Genomic DNA, 18,929 nt, shown 5'->3' with positions numbered 1-18,929 from the left:
AAAGATAAACAAATTTCAACAAACGTATATATAAAAAGTGTGATCATAAAGTTAAGTTAGTTAGGTAAATAGATAAGTAAATAAACCAGTAAATAAATAAATCAATATATAAATAAATCAATATATAAATAAATCAATATATAGATAAATCAATATATAGATAAATCAATAAATAGATAAATCAATATATTGATAAATCAATAAATAGATAAATCAATATATAGATAAATCAATATATAGATAAATCAATATATAGATAAATAGATATATAGATAAATCAATATATAGATAAATCAATATATAGATAAATAGATAAATCAATATATAGATAAATCAATAAACAGATAAATCAATATATTGATAAATAGATAAATCAATATATAGATAAATCAATATATAGATAAATCAATATATTGATAAATAGATAAATTAATATATGGATAAATAGATAAATCAATATATAGATAAATCAATATATAGATAAATCAATATATTGATAAATAGATAAATCAATATATAGATAAATCAATATATAGATAAATCAATATATTGATATATAAATCAATATATAGATAAATAGATAAATCAATATATATAAATAGATAAATCAATATATAGATAAATCAATATATAGATAAATCAATATATAGATAAATCAATATATAGATAAATAGATATATAGATAAATCAATATATAGATAAATCAATATATAGATAAATCAATATATAGATAAATCAATATATAGATAAATAGATATATAGATAAATCAATATATAGATAAATCAATATATAGATAAATCAATATATAGATAAATCAATATATAGATAAATAGATAAATTAATAAATGAAAACTCATAAACAAATTACGATTGTTAAGTGAAGCTAGTTTGTACGTAGAATAATCCACCAACGATGCACTTATTAAGAAAAAGGTCCTGCAAATTTAATTTGAAAATGTCAAAGTTATTCGATTTTTTTCGAAATCCAGACCCTCATCAAACGATATAACACATTTTGTCAAATCACGGCAGAAATAAAAGATGAAAACTTGGAACACAATGAGTGGAGAAACCTGACACGCTTTCTGTACTGAGAGACTCGAGGTGAACTGAGCGTCCCGTGTTGATGTAGGGGTATCAAATGCTACAATTACTAGGAGACGGCAGAAATTAATGTAATCAGTCGATATACAAATGATATGGAGCCATCACAGAATGACAGAGGTGTCTCATAGATAGTACCCGTCTGTACTCCTGTCCTGGGTACAAGCTTTTGAGCGGATTCGAACGCAAGGACAAATGTTTTAACACTGCCAGACTTCCCATTCACAAATCGATACTTTTCCCTCATCCAAACCGCCCCCATCTGACCCCATATCTGCTCCCATTCTCCTTTTCCCTCAAAATTCTTCACTGTCTTTGTTTCACATTCTCCTCACAAAATCTCTCTCCTACTCCCCCTTCCCCTTAACTTCCGTCTTCCTGACCTCCAATTGCCCCTTCCCCTTTAAATCCCTCTCACTGTATCCCCACTCCCCATTCCTCTTCACCCCCTCTACCCGACCCCTATTACCCCTTACCATTAAACTCCCTTTTTCGCTGACCCCCTACATGCGCTAATAATTAAACTCCCTCTCCCCAACCCCCTATTCCCCTATTCCCCTTTCCCTTTAATTCCATCTCCTCGACCACACCCTAATCGTCTTCCACAAAGCTCCTTCTACCACTCTACTCCCTCTGCCCTACATCCTACTCACACCTCGTCTTCTACTTGAACTTCCACTCTCCTACCCTTCCCTCATTCCCCTTCCCCTGAACTCCCGCTCCCGACCTTCTACTCGCTCTTCCACTTCCACTTGAACTCTCGCTTTCCTCGAGACCTAGTCCCCTTTACCACTGACCTCCCTCTCTCCGCCCTCTTCTTCCCCTTCCACTGAAACTTCCTTTCCCCGACCCCCTATTACCCCTTCCCCTTCCTCTTGAACTCCCTCTCCCAGACCCTCTAATCGCCCCTACCAACAAAACTCCGTCTTTCCCCGACCCTACTCTCCTTTCCCCTGAATTCCCTCTTCCCGACCCCCGCACTCGCCATCTCCAAAATTCCCTTTTTAATCAACCCCCTACCCTTCCTTCGCCTAAATTCCCTCTATCCCCGATCCGATCCCCTACTCCCCTTTACCATTAATTTTCCTCTCTCCGCCCCAACTTCCCCTTCCACTGAAGGTTCCTCTCCCGACCCCCTACTCGCCCTTCCACATTAACCCCCCCCCCCCCCATTTACCTGACCCCTTCTTCGACATTCCACTTGAACCCCCTCTCAACAACCTTACATTACCCTTTCCCCTCGAACTACTCCTTGTCCCCCACTTTCCTTCCTCTAAAACTCCCTTTCCTCGACCATCTACTCGCCCTCCACAAAACCCTCTCTTTCCCCTACCCCCTACTCTTCCTTCGCCTAAATTTTGTCTTTCCTGGACCCCCTCCTCGTCCTTCCACTGAACACCCTCTCCCCTATCCTCGCACTCGCTATCTCCAAAACTCCCTCTTTCCCCGACCCCCTATTCGTCCTAACTCTGATCTCCTTCTTTCCTTTTCTCGACCCTCTACTCATCCTTCTCCTGACCTCCCTCTTTCCCCAACCCCCCACTCGTCCCTCAATCTGAACCTCCCTGATATGTAGAAACCTGTCACGCGTCATTGTTTCTTTAGCGACAGTAATGTGAGTTTTCCGTCTACTTTTTTTATCTCCACTATAAAAGAGCTGCCGTTTAGGGCGTAACTTGGCAAAACTGACAATTTGGTGGGCAGATTTTCCTCTCAAACCTTATATACTTCCGTGATTGAGATGTAAGTCGTTAGAATTTTATGAGGTGAGGAGCGTGCGGTCTCGAATTAGTGTAGAAAGTTGTACTCTGTCGGTGCTATAACATCGCAAATATCGAAATGTGCGAGTCTTTCCGAATGAGACGTATTTTTTAAACGGCGATGTTTAACCAAAAATATTATGTCAAATAAAATATTAATTCGCAAAATTAAGGTTTAATAACTCTTCGCAACAATAAAAATAAGCAAATTTGTTATTAATTTTTATAAAACCGATATCATATACGATTGATATAAACTCAGATTGTGAGAATACCATTCATTGGTTTGTTTTGTCTATACAAATCTAACGTCCGATCAACAGTGAAGGTAGTTTTATGAGGACGGGTCACATGACGGACATCAGTAGAAAAAAACAAAACGCAATTTTCAAAGTGTTATTGAAGTTAAATGATACAGATATTTTTTAAAAGTTTTTATAAATACATATTGTAAACAGAAAATTTAGTTCAACGTACAGTAGCAAAAATTAAAATTTCACATTGTATACGGTAAATTTAGTACAGAGTACAGTAAAAGTTTTAGAATTTCATATTGTAAACAGTAAATTTAGTACAAAGTACAGTTATAAGGACATACCTTTCTAATTACATTTTTATGAAACAGGTGTTATATCATCAAACTTTATAACAATTGAAATGTTTTAAGCTTCTTCACCTATATTATGACAGAAAAAAAATACCCGAGACGTCTCCTTCTAAATAATGTCTATAACACGTGACAAGATGGGTTTGAAGTACATTATATCTGTATAAGTATCGGTACTGTTAACAGTCTTTCATTCGGAGATATTTACCTTCTGTGATAGAAGGAGAAATTGTTTAGTAGTTACGTAATTGTTTTTGTTTACTCACGGCAATCCAAGGTGTGAAGAGGTTGTAACCATAAAAGCAAGCCGTAATCCGCACCCACTTAAGTTTGTTTTCCCGGCAAACATTCAGAACAAAACGAAAGTAGAAAAAAATGTTGAATGTCCAACACGTGGATAATCTTACATTAGCCACACCTCCTTCAAGGGTTGGAGCTATCACTCAAAGTGTCGGTGTGGAATTAATTCGATTTAATTAATACTTTTGTGTATTGTAGTGTTGTAAATAAAATCCCATTCAACATTTTTTTTTATTCTCAATTTCCTCCTCCGCGCGTTTGCTTATCAAGTGAGGGCCAATCACAATACACGGCTCCTTGCCTTTCTTCCATTCATCGTTGTGGCTGACGAGACAAAGCACGCGAGGGTTTGAGCGGTTTGTGTAGACCCGGGTTTTTCGTTATCTATCACAGGACTTCAGTACTTGTTCGCTTTCACACCCTTTTCTTTACAGTGTAAACTAAAAGGGCTCCACTTGAGAATATTACAGTGCGAAATATACACACACACTCTCTCTTCAATATATAAGCACATATATTCAACGTTTCCCCAATCTCACAGCAGCAAATTCGACATGGCCAAATAGACTACGGAAGCCGAGATTTTTTCGCTCCCGCTATATATGCAATGTCTTTTATGATGCTTATACTTGAACTGAAAAGTGTGTGGAATAACATCTACGTAAGGATTTAATGTAAACAATTCATGGCATAACACGAGGATTATACAGGGAAAGTATATTTTTGCGGAAAAACATGTGAGTTAAAATCATACACCTGAAATCTGTCTTTAAAGTTAAAGGTGACATCGACGAGACACATTTCCCGAGGCTACACGTGTGTTTAAATACACGTGCACTTACTCTTGACGAATTGGATGTAACTTTGTGCTATTAAGATTTGGAATAATGAAATCGGCTGATGTTTTCTTCGGATACATGTGTCTTTCTTTGTTGGTCTGTGTTGTTGCTAGAATAGGGGACCGATTTTCGTCATTATCCGCGCTGAAGGAATGGGTAGACCCTAACCCCGTACCAGGTAAGATATGCTTGTAATATTATCAATGTTTTATATATCAATGATAGAAAATGACAAATGCTGTTTAGAATTTAGTTTCATTCCTTAGGTTATGTTTCAAATCTAATCTAGAATTGCCTTTATACATATGTAACGTGACAAGATTTCTTTGATACAGCGTCTATCAATGGCTCATCTATGACATGTACAATATTGCAAAAATATAATACATGTACACCACAAGCGTTTTGAACCGTTATCGATCTGTTAATTGTAACGATTACACTAATTGATCCGATAAATCGATACAATAACAACACAGATTGACTGTGTGGAACAACATCTGATGCCATTAAGGCTTTAAGAATTGTTTATAGGTTAATGGGCAGTATACGGAAGCTTTGGTTATCAACGAGTTGTAAGCTTACTGCGATTATACACGATGCTATGAAACAAAACATCATGTAATTTTCGACTAAAAAAAGTGAGGTGATATTTTTATTCACTTTAAGATATGTGTATAGAACTGAACTCGAATTAAGATTAAATGACATTGAACACTTACGTAATACTAGGTAGTTTAACTGAGGAATCCGGGCACATATACATTTTTTCGTATATATATACATGTATTATAGTATACAATTGCAATAACATATATATACCTGTATTATACTATACAATTGCAATAACATATGTATATATATTCCTGTATTATACTATACAATTGCAATAACACATGACTGTACTTACAAATATCCGTTATTAGTGCCATATTCTCTAAATTATCGACCAATAAGTCTTTTAGATTAAAAATCTTTCAAATTCAACTCCTAGATGGAATTTAATGGAAATGATTTAAAACTACACGCATGAAGATGTAGGTGAATATCTACGACTTCGTCATATGTTAATGCTGACATACACACCGCCTCACGTTCTGGTCGAACATAGTTGATTGACTCTCCAACATTTCAGAGGCCTCCTGTTGATCCAGTAATAAAAATGATATCAAATTTCGTATATATATTGGTCATCTTCAATATATATCAATTCGTGTTAATATTTAATTGATTTTCTGTCAGTTATTTTGGACTTTCGGTCTTTCAGGAGACAATATGAAAATCTCGTCTTTATTTCGTTAAACAATAAAAACTGTGTTATCAGATGGAATTTACCTGTAACTCGTTCATTGTCTTAACATCTTTAGAAATATCATTCATTATAAGTATGTCTTACCCTGCGAGTTTTTTAGACTTCCATTTCTACAAGATCGTGCCAACGAATAGAAGAAGACAAATTTTTTAAAAGCGCAAAAGCGATTTCCATATTTCTTGTCTCATACATCGTAATTTACTCCGAAATACTACAACTTCACAAATCAATAACACTGTACGTAGATACAATAATGACATCTATAGCATTCTTCGCTTTCAAAGATACTGTAAACGGGTAGAGACTCTGTGAAACGTCTTAGAATTCTGAGTCCATCTAAAACTGTAAGGTAAAAACCGAAACGAAAATAAGGTTCATAAGCCCAACGACATGGTTATTTCGGATAAAAGGCCATTAGTATCACAGAAAAGGGCTATCTCAATCAATTACATCATATTTATGATATTATAAGGCTGCTTTTACAATAAAAAACAGTTATGAATTGGCTTGAAATACCAGTTGCATACATCGTAGTAATGATATTATCCGACTGTTTTAGTAATAAATGACATTGTAATGACATTATCCGATTATTTTAGTAATTATTTATATAATCGTGACATTATTCGGTTATTTTAGTTATGAATCACAAAGTTGTGATAATATCCGGTTGTTCTAGCAATGAATGATATGGTTATGACATTATCCGATTTTATTTATTAATCAGTATCCTATTAATTACATTATCTGATTATGCTAGTTACAAATAGTTTAAGCATGATATTATCCGGTTATTATACCATAGTTATGATATTATCAGGATATTTTAATGATTAGCGTTAAACATTTGGACACGACCTGATAAGTTATTTGAGTGATAAGCAACACATCTATGACATCGGATGAGCCATATAGAACATATTATTTTAAATTACAAATGAGAAAAGTTCATATATAGATTCTTTTAATTTGTTCGTTACCGCCTTCATTTGAGCATTTCATCGCAGATTGTATTCTCAAATAAATCTGGTATTGTCCTCAAGGTTATACATGAATGTAAGATTTTCATGTATCGTGATATACGGATGCTTTACTGGTAAACTGGTAATTTGTTGAAGACGTCTTGTAAAAAAAACTTTTTTTTTCTAGCCATGTATAATTGATTCCTCTCTTATCTACCCATTTAATTTTGTAATCAAGTTCTCGGAACATTAAGTCTTTCCACACAAATTTCCTACTTTATGTAATGTGAATATAATGTAAATATTTAACACGTTTTTGCCTGTTTTAGAGTCGACAAATCGCAGTTTCCCGTTGACAAAATGTGTTTTATTTTCATTAGAAAAAAAGAACATGTTTTGCTCTTTTCTTTTAAATGTCTTCAAGTTTTATGTCTTCCTGAGGCAAACTGGTGTATAATTCGTTGCTAGTGTATTAAGTTCATAAAAAAGTAGTATGCTATGGAAAATAAAAGCAGTGAAAACGAAAAAAAAATCTATGACAAAGAACCATCTAAAAATGTATCAGATTTCACAAAGTATATATACATTTCTTGTAAGCTCGCTTTTGTATATATGTATACATACTTCACAGACCACTTACATGTTTTTAAATATATACATTAATTAAAAATGTATCAGTCCAACCGTTTGATTGTCCACGTATGAACCAAAGCCGCTTTTAGATATCCATGTGTGAACCGAAAGGGGGAGAGGGGAGAGGGGAGAGAGGGGGTGAAGGGGGGGGGGCTAAAAAGGTATAAATCAAAGAATTATGTCACCTAGAAGCCATTTTATATTTAGATAGCTCTCTGTTGTCTACCATTCACATCAAATCCCACATTTACGTTTGACATGTATAAAACAACGTTATCGATAGTATTATCATTTCCTGGGGCTAAACAGTTGTGGCACTCTGTGTCCCCGCTAGAGATCGTTGGTATTCTCGTGGGATGGTATCAGACACTGGTTACATATCATCATAATGTTAAACCTTGCAGTGCCTATTTTCATCTCAATATTAAAGTTGCCTTGTGCCTATCATTTATCCGTAATCATATCAGCCCTGATACAAATATACGTTTTGATTTCAACTCTTTTTTGTCTTCTTTTTTTTTCTAGTTTAACGGTTCAAATTTGAAGAATTTCACATCCTTGTGTTCTGTTTTTTGGGGAAACATCATCACATTCTAAAAGGTTTCTACAGAAAATTACAATGATTTTTTACACTGTATGTATTCTGATATCAAAATGTATTCTGAAAAAAGTTAATCTAGAAAAAAAGTGAAACAAGTTCTCTTTTTTTGTATGTTCCATTTTCAAAGTAACGTGTTATTTCCTGCACTTATTTTGAAAATCCATTCAAGTTTACTGTAAAGCATCTTTTTTTTTATTTTAGAAGTGTGTCTGCTACTTACAGAGAGAAGTCAATCACTTGACGGAAAAAAACAGCGTCCGTTTAAACTTTACATATGTTTCCTTATGTTCAAGTCATTCAGGTGTTTGATTGTCTTTTTACAATAAGACAAGCTTTTGTAAAACCCAGATTATCTCAAGATAACAATCTACTTTTATCGCAGTTTAATAATTAATATATAAACACTCCAGATACCATATAAAAATAAAATGTCATTTTCATTACAGACATATGTCAAACGTTTGACTAAATAACTAGAATTAATTTATCATTTTCATCGAAGTAGTTTTATGAACATCCATGAAAACAAATTGTCCATGAACCGTAAAAAACGGCTAATGCTTTTAATATTCAAAATTAAATTAATATAAAATGAATTGTGGATTTACATATTTCATAAAGTATGGTCGATTAAATTTTAGTATATTTTATATGAAATTATACATGCAATAACACAGATTTATATAGAAAAATGTTTAAATATGTAAATACAAAAATAGCAACAGTAATGTGTACATGGTCTGTTCAGAGAAAGATTGAAAATGAATTTAGAAAGAAGTAGAAAAAGTTCTGATAAAACATTCTGATATATATATATATCACCACTCCTTCCTATGTTGTGTAATTTCATCAGAAATGCAGAAAGATCGAAAAAATAACAATCAAGGAAAACAGTATATACAGTAAACAACTATCAAGATGAAACAAAGAATAAAATAAAATGTATTTGTTTGTTTGTTTGTTTGACAAGTTTTCTAAGGCAGGTAGGAAGTAAAAAATTGCAAACAAACAAATAAACACAACAAAAACATTTCTCTAGGATAAAAGAGTTAAACTAAATTTAATATGAACACATGAAGTATTTTAATGGTAGCTATGGGAAAGTCAATAAGACCATCTGTTCCGGAAGCGTTAGTGTCCGATACTTCATCGGCAATATCTATCGAGTTTAAATGCAAGTAATGTCATGTTCTCCAGATAAGAACAATGGAAGGGACACAATGGAGGGCATAAATATGTTTATTTGATCATGAAATCCAACATTTTGCATTGAAGTATTGATAAACTTAACAATCATTTTCTGAACAGGTACGATGTTAAACACGAGTTCCTTTCTTTTCGAATGTGAAACGTTCGCCTCGCTAAAAATTTCCATAGAAGATTAATTCATGTCACAGACCGATTACCAGAAAATTATGCCGTGATAAAGATGACGTAGTCAATCACTGTCAAGGGAGATAATCAAATACAATTTAAACATTTGCTTTTTGACATTGTTTAACTTGCGTAAGATATAGTTATATGTAACACGGAATAACTCCAGGGATGTATTGTTACTTTATGAATACAAGCTAGCTTTTGTCAGGGAATTCAGTGCTGGCAAAAATAATCCAAAAAAGCATAAGAAGATTCGCCATAACGCCGTCAGATCAGCAGAGAAATAGTTAAGTGTTAGATACTATACAGTTGAGCTATCTATGACAGGAAAACACAAACTTTATCCAGACTTAAAATGACTCTGTTTTGTTCTTGATACTGTTTCCGTTTTCACTGAATTGATAGAAAACTTCACAATCTAGGATCGATAAATCAAAATTTGAATCAAGACAATTAACATGCTTCTTCAATATTTTTGTCATTAATGATTTTATCTGAAAGACATTTCAATCATTTCGTTTATCTAATTAATTTATTTGTTTAATGCTTGTATTATTTTATTACCCCCCCCCCCCCCCCTTCTATTTTTTTTTTTTTTTTTTTTGGGGGGGGGGGGGGGGGTAACTGTACATAATGAAACAAACAGTGTTCCATAAGGTTCAAGCAGTATATTTTAAGAACACATGACATCATGAAAAGGTATCTCATTTTTTATTTAAAATGTGCTTTACATGATAGGATTGTTCAAGACAGGAAAAGCTGATAACGTCTTTCTATTTATATTTAGAATAAACTAAGTACTACCAAACAATAAATTAAACTGCATCACACAGCTGTTTCGTCCTTCTAGGACTCTGCACACATAGAAGTAAGTAAGCGCCTTTCAATGCAAATTTAGAGTTAAATTAAGTGCAGAAAAAATGATAGATTCAGCTGCATAAACACCTGTTTCGTCCTTCTAGGAAGCGCCTTTCAATACAAGTTTAGAAGTAGATTAATTGCAGAAAAATGATAGATTCAGCTGCATTAAATATCTGTTTCGCCCTTCTAAGATTCGGCAGACATAGAAGTAAGTAAGCGCCTTTCAATACAAATATAGAACTAGATACGATAAAGCCATGTAATGAACGAAACGCATCATACAGTTGTTTCGTCCTTTTAGGACTCGGCAAATACAAGTTCATAAAATCACCTTAGATATGACATAGAGCGATTACAACAAAAATATATCAAATATTATATATATATTCAAAATGGATAATCTAATAATATAAGGGATATGATGTTCTTTACATAAATTTTAACAGTTTCCATGTTAGCGTGATTCTGGAGAGCTAACTTAGATTTTAAAAAAAAATATTATCTACTGACGAATTTCATCAACAACGAACCCGTAATTTTAAACTCGTACCATAAAGCATTCACGAAAAATCCTGATATCTCTGGCTGATATCGAACCTAAAGTCACATTATATCGATTTCATGCCATTTCTTGTGAGGTAACAGTTTAGCAGACGCAATACTCTTGATGACGTCACAATGGAAACATCGGGAACTTACAACCAATCGGATCACTACCATATGTAACAATGTATCACATGTATTTGTGTTATGTCGCTCACACGATAAAAGATATCAATTAATTTTACAACTTTATAAAAATATGACGTTATAATCAAGATACAAAGTCCTCATTTTGAAAATTACAACTGCGTCTGTCAGTAAATCAATATAATATTAGCATATATGAGGCCTATTTTAATGAAAAACACGTATCAACAATGTGGCAACATCTCTGCTGGTCGTGTACCCTCTTTGTAACAATAGTCGCGCCCACGTGGCTGTTACCCGACTGTTTATATCTGTGCTGGTGTCAGGAGAATAACGCACTGCCACTACTGGTGTAAATGTTTACAAGTAGCTCGTACTAACAGTTATCGAGTGTTCTAACCTACTCACAAACTGACATTGATCTAAACTTCACGATAAAGTCTCGTTGTTGCGATATCTTGAAACACGATCTTGCTTCAGTCTATATTTTGCAATGCATAATAGCTGTAAGCCGCTCAGTATCAGATCAGTGCATTAAGTCAATGAATGGAACAGTTTTTATACTTCAAATTATGCAAATTTATATTAGAATTACGTGGGTAAAGAACACGTTGATGTCAGCGGTTGATTGCTAATCTGCAATTTCATATCACCGACACCTTTCTTATCACATTCACTGAAATTAAAATGTAAAAAAATGAAGCGATTCACACCAATCTATTGCTATCTTTACACACTAAGAGTTGTTATAAAACTATCTAGTAGGCCTATATATAAAAAATACAAAACAAGCTTTCTATCAATATATATCGAACAGAAAAAAAAATAATGAAAAAATGTAAATTACACACACAATAAAATATGCAACATTTTCTTCCTTATGTAACAGAGATCATTATTTCGATGCCTCCGTGAGATTTCGAACAAGGGACCTCTGGGTACTAGTTTGACGCTCAACCGATCGAGCTTAAGATACTTTTTCTCTAGCCGAGCAGTATTTTTCGGCTAGTACTTTACAAGGGTTTCGCTTGTATGATGCGCTGTGTTTGCTCTATTTATGTATACAGGATTAAACTATTTTCTGCTATTTCCAGTTGCTTTTATTGACTTTTAATTCCGTTCTACCAGGGCAGGGTTATAATTCCACTTACACGTTGAGTTTAGATATTAGTCTTACTGAAGATATGATTTTGATAGATAACATAAGTTGTATAAATCTTCTTTTTCCTTTCATCAAGTTTCATGGAACAATCTCCAATAACCATCAAAAGATGTGTAAACGTTTCAGTCAAGTTTTAAAATTTGTGTTCGGAACTTGAAATAACTGACGCGTGCACGTATTATTAATAATAATATTAAAACAAGACACACACAAAAAAGTTAATATGTGCACACGTAATGGTGGGTGGGGGATACCGTCTGTCCTTTCTGTACGTCCGTAGTACGGACAATAAATCGCCGGGGAAGAAATATTTGTACATTACTTTAAATCGGAAAAAAGACTTTCTTCCTTTTGTTGTGCTTATGGATGTTACATACGACTTTCAATTTTCGGTGCCTAATCAAAGCTCCTGATGTCGAGTCTACTGTGACTTCTCGATCTTGATTTCGCGTTTACTGTGACATTTCTGTCATGATTTCGTGTTTACTGTGACTTCTCGGGCCTGATTTCGCGTTTACTGTGACTTTTTGGTTCCTGATTTCGCGTTAACTGTGAAGTCTCGGTCCTGATTTCGCGTTTACTGTGACTTCTCGGTCCTGATTTCGCGTTTACTGTGACTTTTTGGTTCCTGATTTCGCGTTTACTATGAAGACTCGGTCCTGATTTCACGTTAACTGTGACTTCTCGGTCTTGATTTCGCGTTTACTGTGACATTTTGGTTCCTGATGTGGCGTTTACTGTGACGTCTCGGTCCTGATTTCGCGTTTACTATGACTTTTCGGTTCCTGTTTTCGCGTTTACTGTGAATTCTCAGTTCCTAATGTCGCATTTACTGTGACTTTTCGTTCCTAAAGTCATATTTACTTCTGATATATTATTTTCATCTTTATTTACTTTTCGAATCTGGAGTCAATTAAAAAAAGTTCATGTTGACTGCTCACCAATTAATTGATTTGTTTTCGTAGATTTCTTGGTTGAGCTTAACCTGCGAATTCATACATCCACGAATTGTTGAAACCAGTATAAGCTGATCTTTATTTATCCGAATGTCCACAAAATATGATAAGAAAAAAAGAAAAAAGAAAGAAAAAGTAGAAAATTAAGCCCCGCGAAAATAGATGATTATACAGTATAAACATCAAGTTTGGTTTACAAATTGTTGTTTGAATGAACAATGTACATATGTAATCAGAAATACTGCTTGATACTATTTTCTTGCATTTCCACCCACCAATAGAATGTTCCTATTGACTTACCTGGAATATAATATAGCGCTCAGGGCGACAGGTGTCAACATTATAATCAGACTCCCCAGGTCGTGTTTAATTTGACGACCTGATCTTCTAAAGAAGATCATATTCTGACATGTATAATTGTTTTCAAATCGGTCTACCACGCCTGACGGCCACGCTTGGCTCCAGCCGATCTGTATAATATGGAGCACGCATACAGTGAAGGCGTGAACAAATGCCCAGAACATACCGAAATCCTGTTGTTTACATTTTTGCTTAAATGAAACAATGAATTTTCTTTTCGTTTTCCTGAAGAAATGACTATAAATCTACTCAAACGTTGATACAAGAAGGCAAACCCTTGTCTTAATTTTTTTGTTTTAAAGGACTTAAAATTTCTTAAGAAAAGCGTGTTAACACTACCATGCATCTGTGTACATGTTAACATCAGAGTACACCTGTGTACATGTTAACACCGTAAATCTGTATACATGTTAGCACCACTGTACATCTGTGTACATGTTAAGATCATATATCTGTGTGCATGTTAACACTGCTGTACATCTGAGTACGTGTTAACACCGTACATCTGTGTACATGTTAACACTGCTGTACATCTGAGTACATGATAACACCGTACATCTGTGTACATGTTATGACAGTATATCTGTGTACATGTTAACACCACCGTAAACAAGTGTCCATGTTAACACCGTACATCTGTGTACATGTTTACACCATATATCTGTGTACATGTTAGCACCGTACATCTGTGTATATGTTAACACCGTACATCTGTGAACATCTTAACACTATCGTACATCTGTGTACATGTTAACACCGTACATCTGTGTACATGTTAACAAGTTAACACCGTACATCTGTGTACATGTTAACACTACAGTACATCTTTGTATATGTTAACACCATAGTACATCTGTGTACATGTTAACACCATAGTACATCTGTGTACATGTTAACACCACCGTACATCTGTGTACAAGTTAACACTACAGTACATCTGTGTACATGTTAACACCGTACATCTTTGTATATGTTAACACCGTACATCTGTGTACATGTTAACACCGTACATCTGAGTACATGTTAACACTGTATTTCTGTGTACATGTTAGCGCTACCGTACAGCTTTGTATATGTTAACACCACCGTACATCTGTGTACATGTTTCCACTTCAGTACATCTTTGTATATGTTAACACCATAGTACATCTGTGTACATGTTTACACTTCAGTACATCTTTGTATATGTTAACACCATAGTACATCTGTGTATATGTTAACACCATAGTACATCTGTGTATATGTTAACACTACAGTACATCTGTGTATATGTTAACACTACAGTACATCTGTGTACATGTTAACACTACAGTACATCTGTGTATATGTTAACACTACAGTACATCTGTGTATATGTTAACACTACAGTACATCTGTGTATATGTTAACACCACAGTGCATCTGTGTACATGTTAACACCACAGTACATCTGTGTACATGTTCACACCACAGTACATCTGTGTACACGTTAACACTACGGTACATCTGTGTACATGTTAACACTACAGTACATCTGTGTACATGTTAACACATTACATTTGTGTACATTCTAAATCTACCATACGTCTGGCTACATATTGATGCCTTACTGTATTTCAGGTATCATACCCCGGCTTCCCTATTTTGATTTTGATTTTCTCCCCTCGCACCCGTAACAGCGAACAGGAGTGTGTTAGGATGCAAACTTTACGCTTTGATAACACTTGTAACATTCCACACGGTCAATTAAGCCATGAAATAACACAAATACCATTCCATGAGTAACACCTGAACATGTCAATCCATTATATTGTTTAACCTTTAATAGTGAAGCCGTTTTATATAGAACACAAATCACCAAGTGCAAACGGGTAAGTCCAGTCTACTGTTGTGTTTGAGCTGCATTGACACATTTACATAGTGATTTCACCATACAAAGAAAAGCGCTAAAGGTCATGTTTGCTATTTTGTTAAACGAAGATAATCAGAGGTTTGATGTCAATAGCGTTATCCATTATACAACTACAGCGAGGTTTAACTAAATGTTTACCTCAAGTAATAACTGGTATCAATTTCACAGGTTACCGCGTGAAATACCTGGTCATTGTTCCCTCAGGTAACAAAGTAGGCTTTTTTTCCATCCGTTTCCCTGCTATTTCCTGATTAAGGTATACACTGTTTAGAAGTGAATAAAAAGATATCTTTTGTCCTCTCATATATTTTTCTACACGAGTTTATACTCTTCTATGTATCTTCTACTTTTGTTAGACGAGAACGGATGATGGTTTGAAAACGGAAAAAGGAGCCATTTTAAGAAACTGAGATACGTTTTAAGATACTGAAAACCTTTTCATTGATAGTTGACATTTTCGCGGTTTTACAAGAGATTTGAAGCATTTTGATTTTTTTTCATTGTAATCAATGTCTTATCCAGTAAATGTAATTAAAATGGCTTAAAGTCAATATTTTGTGTATTATCTATTTTCCGCAAATTTGTGCCACGATCAATATGCGCATGCACGTTATTTACTTTTATATATAGAAACTGCAGTTAGCGTGTTATTTAAGAAAAAATAAGATAAACGGTAAAATAGATACATATACAGTACTTTGTACTACAGATATACTTCTTCTGACAGACAATAGTATGGTGGCGTGTAACTGCCATTTATTTGTGTTGTCATAGTAATCTATTCCTGCACATTTTCACAATGTCACGAATTGTTATGATGATATCGTGATAAAGCGTGTTATTAAGTCGACTAGCCGTGATAATTATGGCAACACGACTTTTTGTCTTGATATTACTCGAAAAATGACCTGTGTTGAAATTTTACTTTTGTCTTAAATAGATTGGCGCGTCATTCGGGAGTCCTCATCATTTTGGATAGAGAAAAGAATTGCCAGTTAGCTGTCTCATATGCCTTACATCCTTTAATGTAATGTAACTTATTAGGGTATTCTGAATAACGTGTCTGTCTATTTCTAGAGAAAGTAAAGTTTTAATCTATGTCATTTCCGAGTATTATCACGACAAAAAAGTCGTGTTGTCATGACACCTAAGGCGATTCAAAATGTCGGTAATCATCACGACCAGTCGACTTTAAAAGTGCCGTAACACGATGTTATCATGAAAAGTCGTGTTAAAATGACAATTTGTTGTGATAGATTATCATGACAACACGACAAGAAGATGGCAGTTACATGTTACCATACTATTGGTATACCTTTGGGTACAAAATGTACCCCTCCCCCCCCTCCAAAAGCTTATCAAAATAGATCACTTTAAGATATATTGATGTCTCGTCTTTAGACAACAAGATTTTTACCAACCAAATCTATCGTATATACGACTCATGCATGATGATGGTAATTGACAGACAAACTCACAACACAATATTTCGAGAAAAGGAGGTTGATCAAAATGATGGGAAAGCTTAACGGTCGTCATAATGATCTCAATGGGAACATTTTTATTTCCTGATGCGATATGTGATTGCACGTGTTTGATGCTCGTTAGTCGTCTATTGGTTTCGTATTTGTTCACCTTGTTCTCATTTGGGAACGTGAAATTACTTACATGGGTTGACCTAGATTTACAAGGTGGGTGTTGTCGATGAAACAGAAGACGCTTACTTTTCCGGAACACCTGGTTTTATTCTCCGTTTCCTTTTTCAGGAGTCTGAGTGTAAATCTTTTTTTTGTTCATATTTTGCCTTTTTTCCCTTTTGAATTTGAGTTTTGATTCTTTTTCCGTTGACATAATGTTATTTTCGTTGTTTTGTTTGTCTACATACTTTTTAACATTCATTTATAAGCTCTTTAATTCGAAAGTGCATCCCGTTAATTAATATGTTAATCAATTTAATTAATTTATCATTCCTTAGTTTTTGGGCTCTTTGGATTGATTCTATAGAACATCATGATCACAATATCTTTTTTACTCCATATTCAGGGAAATTGACAAATGTTTGAAGCGTGTGCCTGAATGGGGGCTTTTTATTAAGTTCGTAACAAAAACTAGTCAATATCACAAAAATAGATATTATTTGTCGGGTTAGATAAATGACCAGTCTTACAATTTATGATTAACAAGGAAAGAAAATCTTTGAAATTTTCCACCTCAGTGGACTTAAACATCCTGCTGCGAAAATAAAATTGATATGATTGTTTTAAAAACGATTTAAAGTAACTTTAAATACCTGCAATTATAAAATCATGTTTTAATAATCTTGAACTGGAGTTGGATGATAATTTAGATATACATTTTATTTTTGGGGAGAATATTTTTCCAGTATTTACACTCGTGAGACCTACAAATGAAAAAAAATCGAGAATTATTTTTCCTTCCCATGGCACTGTTATTCACAAAAATCTGCAGATACAGTAACCCGGTATATATATATATTGCAATGATATACAAAATGTAATTAATTTCACATGTAACAATTTTTTTCCGTTCATCTGGGGTGTTGAAATTATGAATCGTAAAGTAAATTAGTAGTTGTAATCCCTTTGCTCCAGAAGTTACGAGTAACTTATATTTCATCTACTCAAGATCTGAGAAAGCTTTGTTAGCTTGGGAAGAGTTTTATTACCCGTTTTGAACGATATATAATATCATATAAATGTAATTGTTTTAACATGTTGTTAGAAAAAGAATATGAAAGAAAACAAAACATTTAGAGAATATTGTAGAAAATAGATATCGATCTCTTAGAAATGATTTCCGTATCTTTCAGATGATAATTTTTTTCAAAAAAATTCAGAATAATGAGTAGTGACATTGTGGATAAGAGTTTTCATGATAATTCCAGAAATCACAATTAAAAATTAGAATAATAATATTTCATATCTATATTTAATATATGTTTGTTATTATTGAATGGTTTAAGGATTTTAAACTATTCATCTATCAGTTACAAAATAAAAAAAAATCGAAAATAGTATTTAAGCGTGGTTTGATTAATTTAACAATGCAGCAAAAATACTATAAAAGTACATGTAATATTTATGTAAATTACCGTACTGTCAGTTGTTTTACCGAACACGTTACCAAGGTAACAAATTAAAAGTATTGTTTGAGATTTTTCGAAAAAAAAAATTAACACCTAGTTTTGAAATACGTTACTACCTAAGTATTTTGTATAACGACACCACAAAAATCTTAATTAATTGTTAAGCTGTCAATGCTGTTTGGAATGTAGTGTATGGATGTCTATTTCACTCCCTCGACTAAAGTTAATGGTTCGCATACTGCAATGGAGCATTGAGTGTACGGTTCCTTGCAGCAGAAACTATGTGTAAGGAATGCTACTCGGAGCGTTAGAAAAGGCACCTGATTTAGCAAAATAAGTTCAAAACGTGCTTTGAATGTTTTGGCCTTGACACAGGAACGTGATTTTCTACTATCACACAGGAGAAG

The 18,929-nt window shown here is 33.9% G+C and overlaps 1 protein-coding gene across 1 annotated transcript in view; it reads left to right on the top strand.

Moving 5' to 3' along the window:
• Nucleotides 1–4,659: 4,659 nt before the first annotated feature.
• Nucleotides 4,660–18,929, top strand: part of LOC132546651 (chordin-like) — a 71,933-nt gene continuing 57,663 nt past the window's right edge. Inside the window, exon 1 of the mRNA XM_060210373.1 lies at nt 4,660–4,789. Coding sequence (XP_060066356.1) covers nt 4,660–4,789 — 130 coding nt within the window. The remainder of the gene's footprint in view (nt 4,790–18,929) is intronic.

The sequence above is a fragment of the Ylistrum balloti genome, unplaced genomic scaffold (assembly GCF_031769215.1).
Source record: "Ylistrum balloti isolate Yb309-2 unplaced genomic scaffold, AGI_CSIRO_Ybal_v1 Utg369900, whole genome shotgun sequence".
NCBI lineage: Eukaryota > Metazoa > Mollusca > Bivalvia > Pectinida > Pectinidae > Ylistrum > Ylistrum balloti.
Note: the sequence above shows the minus strand (reverse complement) of the source record. Positions and strands in the feature narration are given on the sequence as shown.